The sequence below is a fragment of the Etheostoma spectabile genome, chromosome 4 (assembly GCF_008692095.1).
Source record: "Etheostoma spectabile isolate EspeVRDwgs_2016 chromosome 4, UIUC_Espe_1.0, whole genome shotgun sequence".
Classification (NCBI taxonomy): Eukaryota; Metazoa; Chordata; class Actinopteri; order Perciformes; family Percidae; genus Etheostoma; species Etheostoma spectabile.
The window spans coordinates 9,933,558-9,956,266 of record NC_045736.1 but is presented as its reverse complement, the minus strand read 5'-3'; the positions used below and the strand labels follow the sequence as shown (position 1 = coordinate 9,956,266).

Sequence of the window (22,709 nt, the reverse complement as noted above, 5' to 3'; positions counted from 1 at the left end):
CGATTTGGCGCTGCGAATCGGAAGCTAACTTCAGCGTTAAGTTTCCCCTTAACTGCTGAATCGGAAGCTACGAATCGGAAGCTGACTTCTGCGTCGTCAAAGATTTGCCCACAGGCTGTATTTACGCCCAGTTATGTCGAGTTTGTGCCCAATCTGAGAAACGGTTATCGGTTTGGGTTGTTTAAAAAGTTAATTGACCGGTGTATCCTAGCATCAGGAAGTACCTTCAGGAAGTAGTTTGCTGCCTCGTTTGAGTGACAGCTGTGCGGTGGTGACAGCCCACACGGGACGGCAGCCCGCTGAGCCGAGCCGATACTCAAGATGGCAGGTAATGGCACTTTTAAAACAGTGTGTTCTTCAATACTTTTAAGCTATGTTGGAACTTAAAAATCTGCATTGTAGTCTACAACGTATACGTGTTTAAAATAGAGGCTCTTACTGTGCTGTATTTGTGGTATTCACAGTGTAATACCGAGCTAAGGCGAGCCAAGTCAAGCGAAAGCGCTGGACAAGCCTTGTTAGCAAACTTAGCACTGCTAGCCAGCTAGCTAAAGAAAGCTACTCATGGGTATCGACATGTGTGACTTTGAGACTACATTTAAACATATAACTACTCAGTACTTGTGTACGTTTTTTAAAATGACCACTCACTTCTGTAGTTAGACAGTACCGCATGTTTTCAGTCGTGTTTGTTATCGAATTGTTGTCATAGCAAAGGCTAGCGAGTTGACCTAGCTAACGTTAGCCGATTTGCTAAAGTCATTTCCAGCTATAAGCTGACCAAATCCTCCTTTTTACCATTACAAAGGGAATATTTCTTTGTCATCATGTTTTGGTTTTTGTGTTTAACTAGACGTGGCGTTGTTTACTTCACACTTCGTTAAATGTGTTTTTTTCGAGAAAGGAGTTGTTTTTATAGTTGGAGCACATTCCCCTGCAGCCCAGCTGTAAACACTGACACTGGTTATCCCAGCACATGCTTCTCCTTCTGGGACTTCTTTCTAGGCTCTTCTTTTGACTACACTAGTCTGCGTTATTGTCCTATCTTTATGTGTGAGTGGTATTGAAAACAAATCAGAAATGGTATTGAAAACAAATCAGTGACGTTATCACACACAAATATCTGGTAATGCATTGACATGTCTTAGTTTGTGTTTATCGCTTTGAACTGCGTGATAGTGGGAACTGGGAAGCCAAGCTCGAAGCATCATTTTCAACCAACTAAGTTAGTTTAGAAATTATTTTAGAAGAGCTCTGGCTTAGTAACTTTTTGTAGTTAAGGCAAAGTAACAAATTACTTTATTTTATTAGCGTGGACTTTAATGATCCCCAGGGGGGAAATTAAATGTTTTCACATTTTTTCACTGTGTAATTACACCGTGAAAAATTAAGATGTTGTTACACATTACACACTGTCACAGCAGCAAAAATGCATGGGCAGATGCGCAGTATAGATGAGCAAATAAAACCGTAAACATTATGGGCATCTGTTATTCAAAATGAATCACGAAGAAAAAATAAAGCTACTAAATAATATATACACCAAACGTATACGGTAACTAAAAAGGGTATTGAGACAATAAATAGGTGAGGAGACAAGAAAATTGGTACAAAAAATGAAATAGAAAAATTGCACCTGAGGCAATGGAGTCAGGTGGTGTCTCATGTCTGCAAAAAACATAGAGACGATACATAAATGTATAGCAGAAAAGTGCCCACACCACACTGTAATCAGAGGTTCCTTAAGCTTTTATTAGCAGCAATTTTATTCCCCAACACTTGCCTTTCTCAGAAGATAATCCACATGTCGGAAAATTAAAGGGGCATGAATGATGTTATATTGATGACACGTTATGCACCATGGATTCACCCTCTTAACTGCCCTATGCTTGCAGGTCTATCTTTATACTTTGAAGATGGCCATGATGATCTGGATGATTGTGAGTACTTTGGTTATTTTAATTTGTTAACAACATCACAACAACCACATTAAACAAAACCTGAATTGATGGATTCATTTCTTGTATGTGGAACTTTGTTTCCCCTCCTCTTTTCAGCAGGGAGGTATATAGAAATGTCATTTTTTCTGGGAAACCCCATTGACCCTTATGATATATAAAGCTGTCGACAGTATTTCAGTGTCTTATGCCATGCTATAATTAGCAGTCATACTGCAAAGCTAGTCTTTATTTATTGTTGAAACATTAAACAGAATAATAACTTGTACCTGAGGCTTCCTGGTACACTCACACATTTGAGTTTCTTTGTGGCATTTAGCCTGACTCCTCATCAACATGGCACTGTGGTGGATCTGTCAGCCCTCAATTCAAATGTTTTTCTGTAGGCATCAGTTGTGTGCTTCAGAGATGAGGTTTCAGTTTTTGTGACAATAAAATTTTCTTTTTACATCATGGTGCAGTTGGATTTGATGACTATGGTTCAGAGTGCGACGGAATCCGCATCACAGCCTTCCTCGATGCAGGACAAGACAACCTTACTCCTCTTGGGAGGCTAGAGAAGTATGCCTTCAGTGAGAATGTCTTCAACAGGTAAATGAAGTCCCGTAGCCAGGCTGTCAACACTCTGAGAAACAGACAAAAGGCTAAATATCAGACAGACAATGGGATGTTCATGGTTTTTTTCAGGCAGTGAGGCTGCATTGTCAAATTATATAGTGGAATGTAAACAAAAAGGGATCCGTATTGTAGTGCAGAATTTTTTATTTTTTACCTCCAAAGAAGTTGACTAGAACTCTGATTACTCTTCATTTTCGTTATTCACTGTTGCTTGCTTGCTTTCAGAGATAAAATGAAGCAAAACTAACTGCTTCTGCAGCTGAGGTTGACCGTAAACGGATCTCTACAGAGCTTATAATATTAATACATTTTATTTTATAAATCATACAAAAGATGGCGCCGCTGTGTGTGTCTCGCCGCTTACCCCTGCTGGGATTATCGTTGATTTGCCTGTTTTTACTGTTTGTCACTCGAAGTGTGTCACCGCTGCTGGTGTATGACCGCCTGACTCTTCTAAGTATATGTAAGTCTGCGGAGAAAGTTTCGATCTACGGCTCTGACGGTCAGTCAGGTACGCCGCCGCCGCCTTTCCTGGCGTCCATTCCGGCCTACCTAAGGCGTCAGCCCTGTCTGCCGCTCCGCAAAAATCGCCGCAGGAGACGCGGCAAGAGAGGAGGAGTACGTGTCAGGCTCAGAGCATACCTGGCATCATCCTCCACCTGTGATCTAGGCCATCCATGTGTCCGATCTTCCGTGGAGTTCATCGGTTGCAATCCACGGCTTTCTCCGGTATACAGTTACCGGTGGCTCCGGCAGACTGTACCGGACTTCGAGTGCCCGTCTCCCCGCTGCTGGAACAGGAAGCGCCCCAAGCGAGGCTGTGTGCACGGGAATCTCCGCCAGCTCAGTCGTGCATCCCAACAGACTGAAGGGCACCCGATTCGCATGGCGCTGATCAACACTAGATCTCTCACGAATAAGACTTTTATATTGAATGACTTTTTTACGGCCAATGACCTGGACTTTCTGTTGTTGACGGAAACCTGGCTGAAACCAGGTGATGACAGCGCCTTCTCGGAGCTCTCCCCCCCAGCTGTTCTTTCCTCAATCTCCCCAAGTTCAGGTCGAGGTGGTGGGCTGGCCACTCTATTCGAGGACCAGTTCAGTTGCAGGTTATTACCTCACTTAGTTTTAATGTTTTGAACTTCAGCTGTTTGTGGCTGATTTGGATTCTCCTGTGTTGTGTGCACTTGTTTATCGCCACCACAAACTCAACAGATTTTATTTGTGAATTTTCTGAGTTTTTAGCGGATGTTGTTCCTAAATACGACAAACTCCTGGTTTATGGGGATTTCAATATCCATGTGTGTTGTCCCTCAAACCCACTTGCTAATGATTTTAAAACACTTTTGAACTCTTTTGGTCTTAACCAATGTGTGGAAGGGCCGACACATCATCTAGGCCACACCCTGGATCTCATCATCTCCTATGGGCTTTCAGTTTCACTTGGAGAAATAACTGAAACTGGTATCTCTGATCACTTCCCCATCAGGTTTGAGATCAGTGTTCCACCTCCTGCTATTAAGCCTGTCTCCTCGGCTTCTAGGCGCCGCTGCATCACCTCCTCTTCAGCTGGAGAGTTTGCATCTGTGTTTGTGGGCTCACAGTTCTACATAAAGAATGGTCTGGTCTTTCCCTCTTCCCCAGATAACATTCTCTCTGAGTTCCATTCCACAAGCACTGACATTTTAGACTCTATTGCCCCTTATCGGACTAAAGCTGTTAAACCGAAGGCGGACCCTGGCTAATGACACTACAGAGCCCTAAGGCAACACTGCCGACAAGTGAACAAGATGGAAAAAAGACAATTTACATGTGTCCCTGGGTGTTTAGGGACAGTCTAGCCACATACCGAGTGCTGTAAGTGGCAAAGATGCAGCATCTCTCTTCTTCAAACTAGCAGTTGCCATGAACCTAGACTGTTATTTAATACTATTAACTCTGTCATAAACCCATGCTCCTCTTCTCCGAAGATGTGTCAATCAGTACATGTGAGAAATTTCTTGGTTATTTATTGAGAAGTAGCATCTATGGAAGATCACCAGTGCTAATTTTAAGGTGTTTTTACCTGCTCTCCTACACACTCAGCTGTGTTTGAGGAATTTAAGCCTGTTTCTCTGACGTTACTTAGTGAGTTTACAACACATGAAACCCACCAACTGTCCCTTAACATTGTCCCCGCCAAAATGAAGGAGGTTTTTAATACCATTGGGGCGAGTCTTCTTACTCTTTTTAATTCCTGTCTTACTTTAGGTTCTGTCCCAGCTGCCTTTAAACATGCGTGGTCAGGCCCCTACTTAAGAAGACTAGTCTTGACCCTACAGTGCTGTCCAATTTTAGACCAGTCTCTCATCTGCCTTTTCTTTCAAAGGTTTTAGAAAAAATTGTTTTTATACAGTTACAAGTTTTTTTACAACTGAACTGTGTTTTTGAAAAGTTTCAATCTGGTTTTAGATCACGCCACAGCACTGAGTCTGCACTCTTGAGGGTACATAATGATATTGCCCTATCTGTAGATGCCGGGAATCCTACTGTTTTAGTCCTTTTGGACCTCACAGCGGCGTTTGATACAGTGGACCATGCAGTCCTCCTCTCACGCCTTGAGAATTGTGTAGGCATCAAAGGTTTGGCACTTAAATGGTTCAGCTCCTATCTGTCAAATAGGAGTTTTTCTGTTATGATTGGTGACCTCTCCTCGTCAGTTGCTCCTCTCTCTTGTGGGGTACCACAGGGATCCATCCTTGGCCCTATTCTGTTTTCTTTATATTTACTGCCTTTAGGGGCGATTATAGGGAAGCACAACCTGTCATTTCATTGCTACGCGGATGATTTGCAAATCTATTTGCCTATTAAAGCAAATGACAGTGTTGCACTAAATTCCCTGCTAAGCTGCATCGCTGATATTAAGTTGTGGCTTTCAGACAATTTTCTAATTTGAATGATAATAAAACGGAGTGTATATTTTTATACTCCAGCATGCAGAATGGCCAGCTGTGAGTTTGGGAGCTCTGGCATCTTGCACAGATCTATGTCAAAAACTTGGGGTTACTTTTGACTGCAGCATGAAATTTGACAAGCAGATCAGTAACGTTGTTAAAATGAGCTTTTTCCAGCTTCGCCTGCGGCTAAAGTTAAACCCTTTCTGAACAGGCATGACCTAGAAAAGGCCGTTCATGCTTTTATCAGTTCAAGGTTGGACTACTGCAATGCCCTCTAGTTGGTCTGACTCAGACCTCCATCTCACGTCTTCAACTTGTCAAAACGCTGCTGCTCGCTTTTTAACAAATACACCCAGACCCCACATCACTCCCGTTCTCTACACCCTGCATTGCTCCCGGTGCGTTTTAGAATAGATTTTAAGATTTTATTGTTTGTTTTTAAAGCTTTAAATGGTCTCGCCCAGAGTATCTGTCTGAAATTTTAACTGTGCGGGAACACAACCGTCCGTTGCGGTCTTCAAATCAGTTGGTTTTAGAAGTCCCAAGGTCCAGGTATAAACGGTGGGGTGATCGCTTTTGCAGTTGCTGCCCCGAGACTATGGAACAAGTTACCCCCTGATAACGTACTGTTACAGATGTCACTCTTTCAGGTCCAAAATCAAAACATATCTGTTCAGTCTGGCTTTTAATCCGTAGCAGTGGTGTGACAATTTCATCCTTTTGTTTCTTTGTAACCTTTTCTGATTTTATTGTTTCTGTGTTTACTCTTTCTGTTGTATGTTGTGATTTTACTCATTTTGTTAAAGCGCTTTGGATGCCGGCTGGTATTGAAAGTGCTTATAAATAAATTTTGATTGATTGATTGATATTTAAAAGAGCTTTTCATAATACTTATTTACAGAGTTAAAAAAAGAACCACAACGATGAAAAATCAGACTGCAACCTAGTGGAACTATCAAGGACATATGACCGATGTCACTTCTTGTCAAAGAAGCGATGTGAAGATGTTTTCATCTTTTACATTGTGTAAAATGTAAATAAAAACAGAAAACAAAGTTTTGCAAGTCCTTTTTAACCTATATTCAATTGAATACAGTAAAAAGACAAGATATTTAATGTTCAAACTGTTGTACATTATTGTTTTGTTTTTGCAAATTTATTGTTGTTTTGTAGGAATTATTTCCCATTCCTGCTTGATGTATGACTTCAGTGGCTCAACAGTCCGGGGTCTCCTTTTATTGTATTTTGTGCTTCATAATGCCCCTCACATTTTCAATGGAAGACAAGTCTGGACTGCAGGCAGGACAGTCTATTACCCCCACTCTTCAACTACAAAGCCACGCTGTTAGAACTCGTGCAGAATGTGGCTTAGCATTGTCTTGCTGAAATTAGCATGGACGTTCCTGAAAAAGACTTTGCTTGGATGGCAGCATATGTTGCTCCAAAACCTGCATGTACCTTTCAGCATTAATGGTGCCTTCACAGATGTGCCAGTTACCCATGCCATGGGCACTAACCCCCCCCCATGCCATCACAGAAGCTGACTTTTGAACTTTGCGCTGATAACAATCTGGCACAATATTGCAGGTGGGTCTCATTTTTGTTAAAGGCAAAATAAGCGTCAAACCATTCTGAATGAAGTATTGAGGTATTGGTGCTGTGGAGATGTCACAGCCTACAAATTGTATCCTCCAGACTAAAGAAAACATCTTTGTTTTGTACAGAGTCTCACAAAAATTACACCATAAATACATTTTATTTTTTAGATTTTAATATTTTTCAATGAAAAGGAGAATAAGGATTAAAAAAATTATCATTCCCTCAAATATTGCAAATTATATCGCAGTCACAATATTTGTCAAAATAATTGTTTAAAAAAAAAAAAATTCAGTGTTGGTGTTTGGCCTTGCCGCATACATGCAGAGGTTTCTTCAGATTCTCTGAGTCTTTTGATGAATTTTGGACTGTAGATGTTCTTGTTTTGTTTTTTTTAAGCATGCCTCAACTTTCCAGTCTTTTGTTGCCCCTGAGCCAGCTTTTTTGGAACATGTTGTAGGCATCAAATTCAAAATGAGTGAATATTTGCCAAAAATGATTAGTTTATAGGTTTGAGCATTAAATATCTTGTCTTTGTAGTGTAATCTAGGGTTGTGCCAATGGACGCTGGACAGGAAATTGACAAAGTTCTGCATCAGTCTTAAACTAGCAAAGACATTTAAGCTGGGCTTTGTGCTGTGCTGCGCAGCAAGATAGGGCCCTTTTAAGTCGAAGCTACTTTTTTGTTTCGAACGATGATATCATCATCCGTCGCAATGTTTTACTGTACACATTGTCTGCCAATTTAGGGGACATTGCCCAACCCTAGTGTATTCTATTGAATATAGATTGGAAAGGAATTGCAAATCCTTGTACTATGTTTTTATTTAGGTTTTACACAACGTCCTAACTTCATTGGAATTGGTTGTTGTATATATTTGTGTAATCTGTGAATTTAATGTGGTACTTTCCACGTAGTCCTAGTCTGCAAACATGTAACAGAGCTCTGTTGTCGCCACAATAATCTGTTTAGTTCCTGTCTTCATGCTTTTAATTCTCGGCTTTGTAGGGTTCAAGCCCTCCTGTCATTTCCAAGTGTGTGTGTGTGTGTGTGTGTGTGTGTGTGTGTAATGCACTTGACAGCTATGTCAGTGCTGTGTGTTACGCTCTGTGCATTCAGCACTTGTAGGTATTGGCAGGCAGTCTACTAACTTGACGCTCCTGTTGCTTCCTAGGCAGATCGTGGCCCGTGGCCTGCTTGATGTGCTTCGAGAATTCAGTGACAATGAAAATGACTTTATCAGTGTCATGGAGACAGTTGCCAGAATGTCAGAAGATGGAGGTAGATGAATTTTCCTTTTCATCAATTAAGTAGTGATTTCTCTAGATAATCTTTACGCTTTTTGACTGTGCTTTTTTTCTCTTTTTAAACATCTTAATCAAACACAATGAACACATAACACTTGTTGCACTGTAATGCACACATTTTTTGTTTGTACATTAAGTTTATATTCAAATGTATGTACTCAGAGCCCACAGTGCGAGCTGAACTGATGGAGCAGGTTCCTAACATTGCCATGTTCTTACACGAGAGCCGGCCCAACTTTCCAGCAGCTTTCTCAAGATACTTGGTCCCCATTGTAGTCCGATATCTCACTGATCCAAATAACCAGGTAGGTTTCAAATGTACTACTTTTCTACTCATTTTACAATTATTTTTTTTTACAATTACCACTTGTCATTTTCTATGAGCTCTCTTTCTCAACTTTTAGTAAATTGGAGATGTAGAAAAAATAAAGTTCACTGGTCAGATTTATTTACACCAAGAGTGAAAAGAGTTACACCAAGAGGGAAAGACTTCCATCTTCAATCTTTTCCAGGTGCGGAAGACCAGCCAGGCAGCACTGCTGGTCTTGTTGGAGCAAGGCCTCATCTCTAAAGCTGATATGGAGACCAAAGTTTGTCCAGTTCTGCTCGACCTCACAGAACCCAGCAGTGACGATGACTACAAAATTGAAGCAGTTGCTGTAAGAAACCTCTCTTATTTTTTAAGCAAGTGATTTAATTGAAAAAAAAAGTCAGATTTATTATCAGAGAATAAGGATTAAATGAAATTTAGCTGAAAACTATATTGTACTAGACAAAATGCAGTGAGGCACAGTGGATTTAATTTCTTGCTTTACTGTGATCCGTCAAGGCCTTTATCTGATCCAGTCAAAGGAGAAACAAGGCCTCTATTTTGAAGTAACATGATGGATGCCTTCAGAGATTGTTTTCCAGTTGTATAACCTGTAATTTGTCATGTGTTATTGAACTGTCAAAGTTGAAAAAAACGCATTTGTTGAATTCATGAATTAAATTGAATTTGCTGTGCTTATTTTAAATTTAATGCAAAGGATCAAAGTTAAGAGTTGTAATCATTATTTCGATTCTATTTTATTTATATTCCATTCACTGATTAACATTCTAAGTTTTCTCAATTCAGTTTCAGCCTCCTAAAACACATGACTTGCTCCTTGAACACACACCAACACGCTTCCTCTTTCCCCTTTCTACTCTTTATACCCCGATTGTTTCCTTCTGTGGCACATTGTTTAGTTCTCCGCAAAAGCTTTCAGCTTAAATCTTTCACTTCTTTCATTAGTGCAGAATAGTTATGTTATTGAAGCATTATCTGACTTATTATGGCACTGAAATGCTTTCCATATGTCTGTCTTACAGATCATGTGTAAAGTTGTCACCATGTTGAGCAAAGACACAGTGGAGCATCTACTACTGCCACGCTTCTGTGACCTGTGCAGCGATGCCAGACTCTTTCAAGTCCGGAAGGTAAAAACCTCCAAATCCCTTTCATCTCTTCCTCCACTTCAAAAGTCAAGTATGCAGTCACCACAATTATTTTGATTGTGTCAGGATGAATTCAATAACACTCTGAGCCAGCCTTAATTCTGTTTTGCGCATCACCTTCGTCTACACTATACTGTTGTTTTCTGTGAGGAATATTAATTCTCTGGCATAACTGGTGCTAGTTGGGGAAGGGTATTTAGGAACTGCAAAGGTGGTCAAATTGTTATTTTTAAAATCCTCTGAAAGCAGGAATATTTATTTTAATGATCTGAACTCTTTTACTGGTAGAACTATTGTAACTAAGTAGTGTTTATTGTATTTATTAATGTGTTTATAATAAATTTAAATTAGATTGTCTACATAAGTAAGAGCTATAGGAAATGGGATCTAGAATTGTTATCCCCCAAAACTGCATGTAAATAAAAATATGATCAGTTAACTGTTTAAAATCACCACCATTCATTGTTTCTTCTCTGTTAATACTCTAGCTGCCAGAATGTGTGAAACCTTTCTTTTTTATGTGTTGTTGGTATTCTTTTGCACAAAGTTAATCTGTAACCTTGTAATCTGTGGAGTTTGTTGTTTTGGCATTTGAACTTTGCCTTGTTGTTCATTATTATGTTTGTATTGTGTATTACAGGTCTGTGCCGCTAATTTTGGAGAGTTTTGTTCTATTGTGGGTCAGGAGGCCACAGAAAAACTACTGGTGAGAAGCTCCAAGACTTTTTGTCTTGGAAATCTTTGAAACCACAACTCCATTTCATTCTTTTAGCATGATAGTTTAACATTGTTTAAACTCTTACTTATTGGTAAAATCTCTTCACAGTTCAAACACTCAATAATAGTTTCAAATTATTCTGACCTATATATTTTTTTTCTTTTTAGATGCCCAAGTTCTTTGATCTATGCTCAGACAGTCTGTGGGGCATCAGGAAAGCCTGTGCTGAGTGCTTCATGATGGTCTCCAACTCTACCTCCCCAGAGGTGCGACGTGCAAAATTGTCCCCCCTGTTCATCAGCCTCATCAGTGACCAGTCTCGCTGGGTAAGACAAACACAGGAAAAATTGTATTGCATAAAATTACAAGCACATTTATGTTTAACTTCCTCTGAGCTATGTTGAAAATCGAGAAATTGCTACTTAATATCTGAAAGTATTTTTTTCCTTGCCACTGCAAGCATCTTCTTGTTTCTTTATTATACTGGTTAGTAAAAGTTATAACAAACTGGCATTCTGAAAACATAAAATCTGAAAATGTCTCCGCCCTGCTTTTAGGTGCGACAGGCTGCCTTTCAGTCTCTAGGACGCTTCATCTCCACCTTTGCCAATCCCTCAAGCACAGGCTTTCACTTCAGAGAGGATGGCGCCCTACTAGAGGTCCCCCGGTGTACATTGGACAGGTAAGACTTTGTGACCTTCATCACCACTGAATCTGTAATGAATAATGTATCTTAGCAGGTCAAACTTTGGCAGAAATTGCATTGTTATTTATTTTAGAGAGTTCTATTATCTGTGTTTAAGCAGTACTATAACAATATGCTTTGGCAATACACAATTTAGTATATCCTCTCTCCCTGTATTCTGTATTAGATATGAGGAATGAGCTGACTCTTCCTAAACATTTTATTACTCTCATTTCAGCGACTGCTCCCTAAACTCTCTGAACTGCTCCGACATTAGTGGCTGCCACACAGGAAGAACCATCGCTCACACACCTCCCAACCAGGACGGCCGTGCCACACCGTCCCCAGAGCACGTGTCAACAGCTGACAGTGACGAAATGCACAACTTTGATGACATCCACACTTCTGTTCCCAGGGAGATGCGTGGCGGCTTCATCCGCACGTTCTCAAACAGCAACACTAACCCTACGACTACAAACAACGCTAAGAACGCAAAAGACACAGAGCAGACAGATGAGAACTTTAATTCTTTCAATTATTGGAGATCTCCTTTACCAGACATCAGTGGGGAACTGGAGATGCTAAATTGTCAAAAATCAGAGGAAGTGATAGAGGAAGAGGAGAAAGAGGAACTTGATTGTCCTGATTCCAAGCCCAGCCCTGGCAAAGCCACCAGTGACCAGATCCAGAAAGTCTTGGACTGTTTGCAACCGCACATGGATGACCCTGATGTACAAGGTGGGTATACAGAACCAGATTACATAAGATGAGCTGTAAACTTTTGGCAATGTATTGGCATGTAGATTGAGCTGTGCATGTGAATTTACATCCAGCTCAAGTCCAGGTGTTGTCAGCGGCTCTAAAGGCAGCTCAGCTCGACAGCCCAGAAGATGACAGCCCGACAGATGACGGCCTGACTGAACCCGAGCCACAAGAGCAGCCCGAGGACAACATCGACCGTGTGTCCGTGGAGAGCAAATCTGTGGAGGTTCAGTCTGAGAGGGAAGAGAGTCCCACAGAAGAGGAGCAAACGATAGAAACTTCTCCAGCCTCAGAGTCAAGCCCTGTCCAGGAGCAAGGGGACGAAGAGACGCAGACAGAGACCCTGGAGGACCAGGAAGAGTCTCCTCCTGGCTCCCCTATTTTAGTATGAGACTATTCAGATCTTTGCAGTGTGTTATGTCAACTGTTGTTATATGGTGTAACAGATATACTCAGTAACCACATAGACTCAAAGCTGGATTTATACTTAACACAATGAGTAAATGAGTGTAAGTTTTGATTTATAGCTCAGCAACATATTTCTCTGTGTGCTTTAAATTTGGTTTCAAATCTTAAATATTTCTATATATTTGTCTAAATCAACAATGTAAGTCAAAGTTTGAAAAAAAACAACAGTAATTATGAGTTTAACATTAAAAACTTAGCTAATGTAGTTCATTAGGAATGCTTGGGTGTGTTTTTCAGAAGAGTGACAAGACATTTCAGCTTCTTTAATGTGTGGTGAGTTGGCTTGTTCCCTAATGTGTGTGTATTTGTATTTTCCTCAGGAGTCTGAACTAATTGAGAGTGTGGAGGAGGATGGAAAGGGAGACTCTGCTCACAGCCCAGTGTTTGAGGATAAGCCCAAAATCCAGGTCAGTCAGCACTTCTATCATACATCTGGGAAATATTGATCAGAACCTCACAGTGGGTATTGATTGGCACAGACATGTATAATCAAATACCCTCTCCCTGTGCAACCCAGTTTCCTGTTTGTTCATCATATTCTTTCATCTCTCCCCCCCCACCTCCAGAATGTCATCCCCCAGCAGCTGTTGGATCAGTACCTTTCTATGACTGACCCGGCTCGGGCCCAGACAGTGGATACAGAGATAGCCAAACACTGTGCCTTCAGCCTGCCGGGGGTAGCGCTCACTCTGGGACGACAGAACTGGCACTGCCTCAAGGATACATATGAAACCCTCGCTACTGATGTGCAGGTAGGCAGAGAAATGGGAAAATGATAAAGGAAATGTGGGGTTAGATTAGCTGTTTGATTCCAAAAGGAGTGTTGAATCGCGTGAAGAAATATGAGCCCCTCTCTTAATGTAAAGCTTAATTTAAAATATTTAATTTGTTTGGATTTCGAAGCTCTAGGACTTTTGTCCTGAGATGATTTTTACATATAGTCATATGTAATGTAGTCATCATGAACTGGTGTAGCATTTGAAATTGATTAAGATGTGTTAAATGTATTATTATACCTTTTTATTGGATTTTATTGTTTTAAGTGTAGGAAATTTATTTTGCCCTAAATATCTTCCAAAAAGTTGGTCTTTGTAATTGCACTATTGAATTACTCTACTTAGCTTTATTGGCATGGCTGTTAAAATTACATGGTTATCGAAGCTAAATGACGTAGCATGACATGACCTAATTATGTGTTACACAAGAAAACAAAGTGGATAATCACAAGATAACAAAGTCTTTTATAAAACAATGCAATGAATGTACTGTTTAATTGACACAAATGAGTGACCAAAGTAGATTGAATGACTTATTTTTCTTCTGGTTGTTGCAACTACCATGTATGTAATCTTTGTTTGTATATTTCGGTATTAAAGCTAGTAAAGGGAGTGAGGGTTAATTGTTTTAAGGTTTTGCCAGAAAATCTCTCAACCATGTTCATAAGAAACCTATTCACAACAATGCATGTTGTTTTTTTTCTTCATGTTTTTGGCTGGACTTGAGTAACCTAACACATGTACAAATGCATTGCTTGAAGAGCAAGAAAGGGAACTCTACGAGGGAAAGAAACTAGTGCTGTCAAACGATTAAAATATTTAATTGCATTAATGTCATAGTTAACTTGCAATCAAGCACACAATTTTATCTATTCTAAACGTCCCTTGATTTCTTTTTGTCCCTTTTTTTCCCCTCATTTTAATGCTCTTATCAATGGAAAAGTGGATCGGCTTGCTTTGTGCAAATGTTTTTTTTTATTGAAAAAACATTGGCATCCAGCCTACTGTAGTGTTCAATTTCACACGTAACATTCTCACTTGGAGCAAATAATCTCTCCACATTGCAACACTGTCCACCAATAAAATAGTGAAAATAATGCATTGTAGGGGAATTTGCGTCACCTGTGTGCTTGCCCATCAAGTGGGATTTCAAACTGGATGTGCTGCGATGATAGCTCAATTCCCGACGACAAAACACACAAATCACTTTGGTCTTGTCAATGGAACCATTTGGCAACTTTTAAAAAGTAAACTTTCCATCCAGAATCTTATTAGCATCCATTTCAGCGTCTTGCGCTCGCCATCCACTCACAACGTAACGTTACTACTCTTTGGCCGACTTGCAAGCCCAAACAACGTGTGTGCGGCGTGCCTGTTTTGTTTCCGGTCTAGCTAGATCCGGTGTGGTGTTGTAGTTTTTCTAATGTTACTAGTTGTTGCAACAGCATGTGGAAAAAAACGTACAAAGTTTGCTAGGCTAAAAAGAACGCCAATCTTGCGATTAAAAAAATGTACGCTGTTAAAATGGGTTTGCATTGACACTGTTAATAACACGTTTAACTGCCTGCGCTAAGAGAAACGTTGCTTTACTTAACAGCAGCAGAGATGGTGTGACAGCACTCAGTCACACAGTCATTACTTCATCACTGCACTGAATACCATTGTGTTGGCATGACATCATTGCACTGTACAATGGATTCAGACCAGTCATTGGAGGGGTTCAGATAATTGGTTTCTCAGTAAAAACAATATCAGTAAATGTAAATAAACCAATAATGGTTGTTTTCCTATTTAAGAAGCAATATAGGAGGTTTTTTTCACGACTGGTGATTTAATCCTTGTGTGTGTGTTTCTTTTCCCTCACAATTGCAGTGGAAAGTGCGGCGTACGCTGGCTTTCTCCATCCACGAGCTGGCAGTTATCCTGGGAGACCAGCTGACAGCAGCTGATCTGGTGCCTATCTTCAATGGTTTCCTCAAAGACTTGGACGAGGTCCGCATTGGCGTGCTCAAACACCTCTACGACTTCCTCAAAGTGAGATTATAGATTTATATATTGCAAATCCAAGTGTGAGAACACTTTTTGACAATAACATAAGTAAGTTTGGTCTTGTTACATATTGTTTGAGCATTACAGAGCAGGAGGCAATACATTTCAGTTTGGGACATTAGATTTCAGCACTGCTGTTGTGATAAAGACAAAAGTAGTAGTTTTGCTTTCCGGTTAAAGAAGAAAATCACAGTTGATTGCTTTACAGGTTGTACTAGATAACTTAAATGGTTTATGTGCATCCTCTTGTTGCAGCTGCTGCACGCAGACAAGAGGAGAGAATACCTGTACCAGCTGCAGGAATTCATGGTGACGGACAACAGCCGTAACTGGAGATTCAGATATGAGCTGGCAGAGTATGTCTCCTCTTCCAATTGAGAAATAATTACGTTTTAGATTTTAACAGACTCTTTCATCCAGATTGGTGTCTTGCTCATAGACACTATGGCACGGCTGAATTCTGCTCTCGTAACACTATGTGGGTTCTCAAGTAAATTTACAGTATCACCTAAACGGTTTATTTCCAAATTGCGACCCTTTTGTATTTCACTATATTGTACTTCTATTTATAGGAAAGTGTGCATGTTTGCCTGACTGTAATGCTCTCTCTCTCTGTCTCTCGCTGTTGCCCTCCAGGCAGTTGATCTTGATCATAGAGTTGTACAGCCACAATGACGTGTTTGACTACCTCAGACAGATAGCCCTCACACTCTGCTCTGACAAAGTCTCAGAGGTCAGGTGGATCTCATACAAACTGGTAAGTACATTATTGAATTTGTTTTTGATGATAGTCGTACGTGTTGTAGGTTTGTGATTAATGTTCTGACTTGTTGACAAAATCTTAACCACCTCAAACACAAATTTGCATTTTTTTTTTTTATAGATTAACTGCAGTTTTAAATCTTATTTTTAAAAGTGTGTTATCACGTCTTGTGATCTCAGGTTGTAGAGATCCTTCAGAAGCTGTATGCATGTGGGGCCGATGATCTGGGCCTGAACTTCATCAATGAGCTCACCGTCAGGTTCTGCCACTGTCCCAAGTGGGTGGGACGACAGGCCTTTGCCTTTATCTGCCAGGTCTGTAACTCTAACTTAGCAGGAATTTGTGAAGCAGCAGTGTTGTCTCTTTATATGTTTTTCAACTCCCTTAATAGCTGTGTACCTCTTTGATTGCTTGTCTGATGGTTGTCCAAGTTACAATGGGGAAAATGAAATGGCAAATTAATTATTCTCTGAAGTTGAAGGGCAGAGCAAGGATCCCATTTATGATTCTTGGAACATTGTTAATGCCATTTCCTTTTAATTTCTCTTTAAAAACATTTTCAAGATTCTTAAGCTTCTGGATTTACATTGTCATGAGTAAAGGTGAAATATGTTCTTAAGAATAGTACTTTATGCTTTTATACTGTTTTCTATGTAATGTTCATGTTAGACAACCTGATGACAGAGAAGCGCTGCAGCTATGTATTACAGTAATACTGTAGAGGAGAACTATTAGTTCATGAGTTTGTCAACATCTCTGTTTGATTACATTGTTGATCTGTCAGCACTTGTGACAGAGATTCATATTCATAAAATGCCTCTTGACTCCCTTCTTCCTGTCTTAGGTTAGCTGTCTAACTCAGCCTGTCTGTGTGACTTTGTGTTGACTGTAGGCCATAGTGGAGGAGGACTGCATGCCCATGGAGCAGTTTGGCCAGCACCTCTTGCCCAGCCTGCTCAGCCTGTCCTCAGACCCGGTGGCCAATGTCCGCGTACTGGTGGCCAAGGCTCTACGACAGAGTGTCATGGAGAAAGGTAAAAATTTAAATAAACTTAATGATTGATGTTGTCTTTTAAGGATAAGGCTGACGATATCCTGTATTTTTGTTATTGCCAACAAATTAGTTCACCAAAATTGACTGTGTTCAATTCTTTTTCAACTGATTCTCATTCAAGAAGTAAATCTTTTTAAAACCGGTCACAAATAAATAGTTTCATTTTTTAAAGTTATTTCTTAAAACCGCTAAACACTGTAGCTTTGAGCAAATGGTACGGTTTTGTTGCATTTGTTGCGGGCTATTTTCTGCTGCGGATTTGTTGCTCTAGCAAGTATTTGTGGCAGCAAGAAGGTGAATGTGGGATCAACTCAAAATAATCTACAGTATATTGCCCATGTGAAATGAAGGAAAACGTGAGCCAGTGTCTGTCTAATGGACAACAATGGAGGTGAGGAATAAGTTATATCAGGCATTGGATAACAATACTAATTAGTATGATCAAGTCACTTGGTTTCTAATGGGATTTTCTTATAATAAGAACAATACAGAATATTGCCTCAAACAAATGCTCTGCCTCTTCTCTCCATTACACGTATCCCGTAGCATTTTGATGGTGGGTTTTTACTTGAGTCTTGTGTTTTGTGTACAGCTTACTTCAAGGAGCCCTGCTGTGCCTATTCTGACGAGCTGGAAGAGACTGTGATGGCTCTGCAGTCCGACAAGGACCGGGACGTCCGCTTCTTTGCCAGCCTGGACCCCAATAAAGGCTTGATGGACACAGCTCCCTTGATTTAGCCTCAGCTCCTGAGTCCTATTATAGCCCACCTGCCTGTCTACCTACCTGTCTGTCTGACTGACGCACAGTCAGCGCAACCTGCAACACCAGCACCTGACCAGATCCCCAACCACTCGCCTGCTGGGCAGACATGCACCAACGACCACTTGGGAATCATGTCAGATGATCAGATTAAAAGATGAAAGCATGAGCGTGCTCAAACAACACAACCCGGCCTCTGGTTGAGCACTACGTAGCGCACATTGCATTCGCGATACAAAATGAATACTTTTCGGAGTTTTCAGAAAATGAGCAGGACTCAGAGGTTAGCTGCCCCACTTTATGGGAGCAGCCGTATTGACGCCTGAATTTTCCCTCACCCTCCTCCACACTAGCATCGACCCAATCCTTTCCCGATCACAGACTTGTAAAACTACGACACGCTCTTTCTCTCCAAAGCTAATTGTAAGCTTGATATAAAATTGCTGAATTGAATTTTTTTTTTTTTTCCGGCTCTCTTTGTGGATTTCTTCTTAACGAACAAGCGGGCAAGGCCTGCCTGACTCTGACGTGTGCACTAACTCAGGGGGACTCATCTAAACCTAAACAGCATTATTAGCTTACATGATAAGCAGCAGCTCCTGGATCCCTGGTGAAAAAAAACTCCAGCTGTCTGAGCAACAGACCAGCCAAACCAAGTAGCTCTGCTGGTGTCTCTCGCCTCATTTCCTCGTAAATGCCGCTGTTGTCTCAGACGGCCTTTGTCTTCTGAGATGTCCTCTGGGTTATCGTCTGTTTCCGTTCTACCTTCTCTTCACTCTTTCTCTGCATTTCTCCACCTGGTCTTCATGGGCCACTGAAACCACTACTGCTGCACAGAAGGAACAGTGATTCTGCCACTCAGCGTAACTCTTGATTAAACCCATATCTTAAAAGAACACCTTAATAAACCGTTGATTGCTCCCCTCGTGTCTGTTTACCAATAATGTGACACAAACCGTCTCCCAAATGGCAGGGGACAAATAAATACCTCTGTTTGGACACGACTGGCCAGTGTGGCTTACATGTAGAGGGACATCCACGGTTCAAGCGGGCTCTGAATATCCTCGACGGGTGATTCTTTGGTGTTGACTAAAACATCTTAAGGGCTCATGACAAAGTGACACAGGGTGACGTAAATCTCAGAAAGAAGTGGAAGAAAGCAAGCACATTGTTCGATTATGCATGTCCCCCCCCCCCTTGTGTATAGTCTCTTCCAATTCCTCAAGGTTGACCTGATAATGATTTGTGACCATGGTAACTTTCAGTGGATCTGACTGACCAGTTGTACAGTAGGTTATAGGAACGGATGTGTGATGAGACTGAGAGGCAGCTCATCAGCATCATTATTTCCCTGTCTTGATGGAATGATTTTAAGTATGAGGCCTCTCAACATTTTGCAACTCTTTTGTACAGCTTAAACCTGTGGGAAACGGTTAGTGTTTATGAAACCAAGGCCAGTTTAGTCAGGTTTTTACTGATTTGAGATGTGATACATTTTGGGAGAAGTCACCAAGTCACTTTTGTAGTCTCTGAAGCTTTTTTGTTTATTGTTGTAAATGGTAACCCCTTTTTTCTTCTTTTTTGAAACTAGACATAATTTGAGAACTTAAGCTGATTGTGGTGTGTGCTGTGCATCTCAAGTCTTTCTTCCCTTGAAAGGAGAGCTCACTGCGGTAATGGCGGTGTCTACTCATCTCGTCTGTCTGCGATTTGTGTCCATCTCATTTTTTATGTAGTAGAACAGTTAATATATACATTTTATGAAAATTATTTTTCTTTTCAATTATGCACCACTGTTCAAAGATTTTATATCCTAACTTTACAAAATTTACAACCTTTGTAATATTCAATGGTTTCTTTTAAAAAGACATTTTATGTAATGTTATTTTTAGTATTCTGTAATTAAAATGATGAAAAGGAACATGTTGTGCTTAAGTTTCGTATTCTAGTTCTGCATTATGTGCACTGTGGTTCAGGCAGCGCTGATACAGAAAGATGTAGCTGCTTGATAATAACTGTTTTATCATTTCATGATTGTATACATAAAGTAAACAGTTGTTTAGCCAGGTTAACCGCATTTTAATTAATACACAATTCAAAAACTAATTCAAGGTTTTAAATGTGCTACTGCTTGCCCCCCTTTTTCTTTTAGAGTTGCAACAATTTATCCAGTTTGATTGTGTGTGTGAGTGACTTGACCTTGTCATCATCATTGCAGATTATTGTCAACTAAACAAATTAACTTTACTTTTCTCTCATTCCCAACATTGATTTCTTTGGTCTTCCTGATCCTGTCCCTGCAGCTTAGGTGCAGCGGGATATGATAACTGATGTCGTTTCAGTTTCATCTCTTTTTGAAGAGCAGCAGCTTGCGATCCCATGTAGTGCTGCCGAAGCTCTGGATGAGCTCCATGGCACAGTTTCTCTCCAGGTGCTCCCGGGCATGTTCTGCTACGTCCCCACGGATCTTCAGGGTCTTGAAGTGGTCAAAGTCCGAGCGGCCCAGCTTCCTCAGCCGCCGGGCCGCAGAGCGGTAGCACTTCCAGGGCTGCGCCTCCAACAGGAGGTGCTGGCTGATGGAGGCCAGGCGAGAGAGCACCTGCAGCAGGCCGGCGTCTCCGTGGTTTAGGTGGACCCACATGGTAACAGCCAGGCACAGACACAGGTGGAAGTGGGAGCAGCCGTGGTGGTCCAGGTAATCCTGCAGCTGGTCAGTGTCTTTAGTGATGTCCAGGGGGATGAAGGAGATGCTGCGAGGCAGAGGGTTGTTCTGCTGAGCCCTCTGAATGAGGAGCTCATCCAAGTCGAAGCCAAGGAGATTAACTTTCCACTTATCTGACTCTTGGCACACAGACTCCTGCATTACATGCTTGTAAAAGGCTGCACTCAGTTCCTGCCACACACAGTGGGGGAGGGAGAAGAGAAATGACAGCTTTTACTACAAAAAATAAATATAGACAACTTTATTTAAAATTCTATTCAAAATTGTGTCTCGCAAGATGCAATATGTCATACTGGATCACCATGTGCATTATGGTAAAGAAAGTGGTGGAAGAACTACTGCAATTTTTTAAGTAGCAAACCCCAGTGTAAAAAATGTGTTATAAGTAAAAGTCCTGCATCAAAATCGTACTCATGTGTAAGGATAAGCATACAAATGCACAAAAGTAAAATTATACAAGATGGCGCACATTTCAGAACAATATAGGCCTATAAAGACTAGATTAACTTATACTATATATTAACGTGAAGGTATCATACTATTGCAGCTGGGAAAGGCTAATTTCAACTAACTACTTTATAATAATATATAATTTATATTAATCCATAATATTATATCATTTAATAGTTGATTTTATTTTGCATTCACAATCCATAAAGTAACTGATAGCCTAACTAATGTTGCCAAATAAATGTAGTGAAGTAAAAAGTACAATATTTCACTCTGAAATAGTGGAGTAGAAGTTAAAGTAGCATGAAAGGAATATGAATGAAAAATAATCAGGTAAAGTACCTCAAGCTTGTACTAAAGTACAGTACTTGATTAAATGAAGCGTTACAAACTTGGTGGCACCACCACTATATTTGTATGCAAAATACATTAGAGATTTGATTCAGAAAGCTCAGACTATAAAGTTATGTTACATTCTGTGTGTAATGTTATCGAAACACGTGAAAAGTCCTATCTTCCTAAAGGATAAGTTTGAGTTAAATTAAGAGAATATTTCAGTCCAAATGGTTAAATATACATTTTAATGTCCCTGAGTCACATACCCCGGAATTACACCCCACGTCCAGGATCAGTGTGGTCTCGTGGCCGTCTCCATAACCTAAATCCTGGAGTAATGTGGCTGGAATCAGGCTCAAACGGTTATCCGGAGGATTGAAGGTGTAATAGTTTATAAAGTTGCCATAGGGAGCGGCTCCTGGATCGTTAGTTTCATCAATATCACCGCTACTCTGCAAACATGTTGCCATTGTAAAGTGTGCGCCTCGAAAATACTTCCGGTTGGAAACGTGTGCTGCAATCATTTAGGGACATTTTTGTTCGTTGTTTATAGTTTCCGGTTTAGAATAAACTCTAAAACGGAATCCTACTGTTAAGCCAGGTTCCTTCCAACTCTGGGTTAGACAGCAAATATCCAGTGTGTCACTCAGGTAATATCCGACCATTCTGATGTAGGATTTTAAAATTAAAGCCTTAAATATCTAATTAATGCTATAGTTTAAATCTTTTTCAGGCTGTTAAAGGCATATTTTACTCTTTTCAGGCTACTCTATAAAGGAATCCTGCTGTTAAGCCAGGATCATTCCAAGTCTGGGTGAGATATCACATATTGAATGTGACTCTCTGGTAATATTGGAGCATTCTGAAATAACATTTTAAAAATAAAGCCGGAAATGTCTAATCAATGCTATATTTTAAATCTTTTTCAGGCTGTTAAAGCCATGTTATACTATTTTTCAGGGTACTCTAAAAAGGAATTCTACTGTAAAGCCAGTTTCATTCCAAGTCTGAGTGAGACAACACAGATCCTGTGTGTCACTCAGGTAATATAGGACCATTCTGATGTCGGATTTTAAAATTTAAAGCCCTAAAGGTCTAATTAATAATATATTTTAAATCTCTTTCAGGCTACTCAAAAACGGAATCCTCCTGTTAAGCCAGGTTCATTCCAAGTCTGAGTGAGACAACACATATCCAGTGTGTCACTCAGGTAATATAGGACCATTCTGATGTAGTATTTTAAAATTAAACCCTTAAATGTCTAATTA

At 40.4% G+C, this 22,709-nt stretch overlaps 2 protein-coding genes across 3 annotated transcripts; one reads left to right on the top strand and one right to left on the bottom strand.

Moving 5' to 3' along the window:
* The first annotated feature begins 58 nt into the window (after positions 1-58).
* ppp4r1l (protein phosphatase 4, regulatory subunit 1-like) lies at positions 59-19,850 on the top strand. Of its 2 annotated transcripts, none has more exons than XM_032514167.1 (20): positions 59-328; positions 1,896-1,940; positions 2,420-2,549; positions 8,287-8,393; positions 8,582-8,724; positions 8,932-9,078; positions 9,773-9,880; positions 10,539-10,604; positions 10,784-10,942; positions 11,174-11,298; positions 11,579-12,039; positions 12,135-12,448; positions 12,852-12,938; positions 13,098-13,283; positions 15,180-15,341; positions 15,612-15,712; positions 15,993-16,113; positions 16,299-16,433; positions 17,012-17,153; positions 17,766-19,850. In XM_032514167.1, the coding sequence occupies exons 1-20, from the start codon at positions 322-324 to the stop codon at positions 17,909-17,911; spliced, it is 2,892 nt and encodes a 963-aa protein (XP_032370058.1). In that variant the 5' UTR covers positions 59-321; the 3' UTR covers positions 17,912-19,850. The 2 variants fall into 2 exon arrangements, with proteins under 2 accessions (XP_032370058.1, XP_032370057.1); XM_032514166.1 differs by having other exon boundaries at positions 61-328; positions 11,540-12,039.
* bcdin3d (BCDIN3 domain containing) lies at positions 18,405-21,961 on the bottom strand. Its single transcript, XM_032514172.1, has 2 exons — positions 21,708-21,961; positions 18,405-20,826 (listed from the first exon to the last, which is right to left on the bottom strand). Exons 1-2 carry the CDS (start codon positions 21,909-21,911, stop codon positions 20,278-20,280), a joined length of 753 nt encoding a protein of 250 aa, XP_032370063.1. The 5' UTR covers positions 21,912-21,961; the 3' UTR covers positions 18,405-20,277.
* Between the last annotated feature and the right edge of the window lie 748 nt (positions 21,962-22,709).

Coding starts and splice junctions, on each gene's coding strand:
- ppp4r1l (XM_032514166.1), top strand. Junction 8,725..8,931: donor TCACTGATCCAAATAACCAG/GTAGGTTTCAAA, acceptor AATCTTTTCCAG/GTGCGGAAGACCAGCCAGGC. Junction 16,114..16,298: donor GGTGGATCTCATACAAACTG/GTAAGTACATTA, acceptor TTGTGATCTCAG/GTTGTAGAGATCCTTCAGAA.
- bcdin3d (XM_032514172.1), bottom strand. CDS start 21,911: ATGGCAACATGTTTGCAGAGTAGCGGTGATATTGATGAAACTAACGAT. Junction 20,827..21,707: donor ACGTGGGGTGTAATTCCGGG/GTATGTGACTCA, acceptor TGTGTGTGGCAG/GAACTGAGTGCAGCCTTTTA.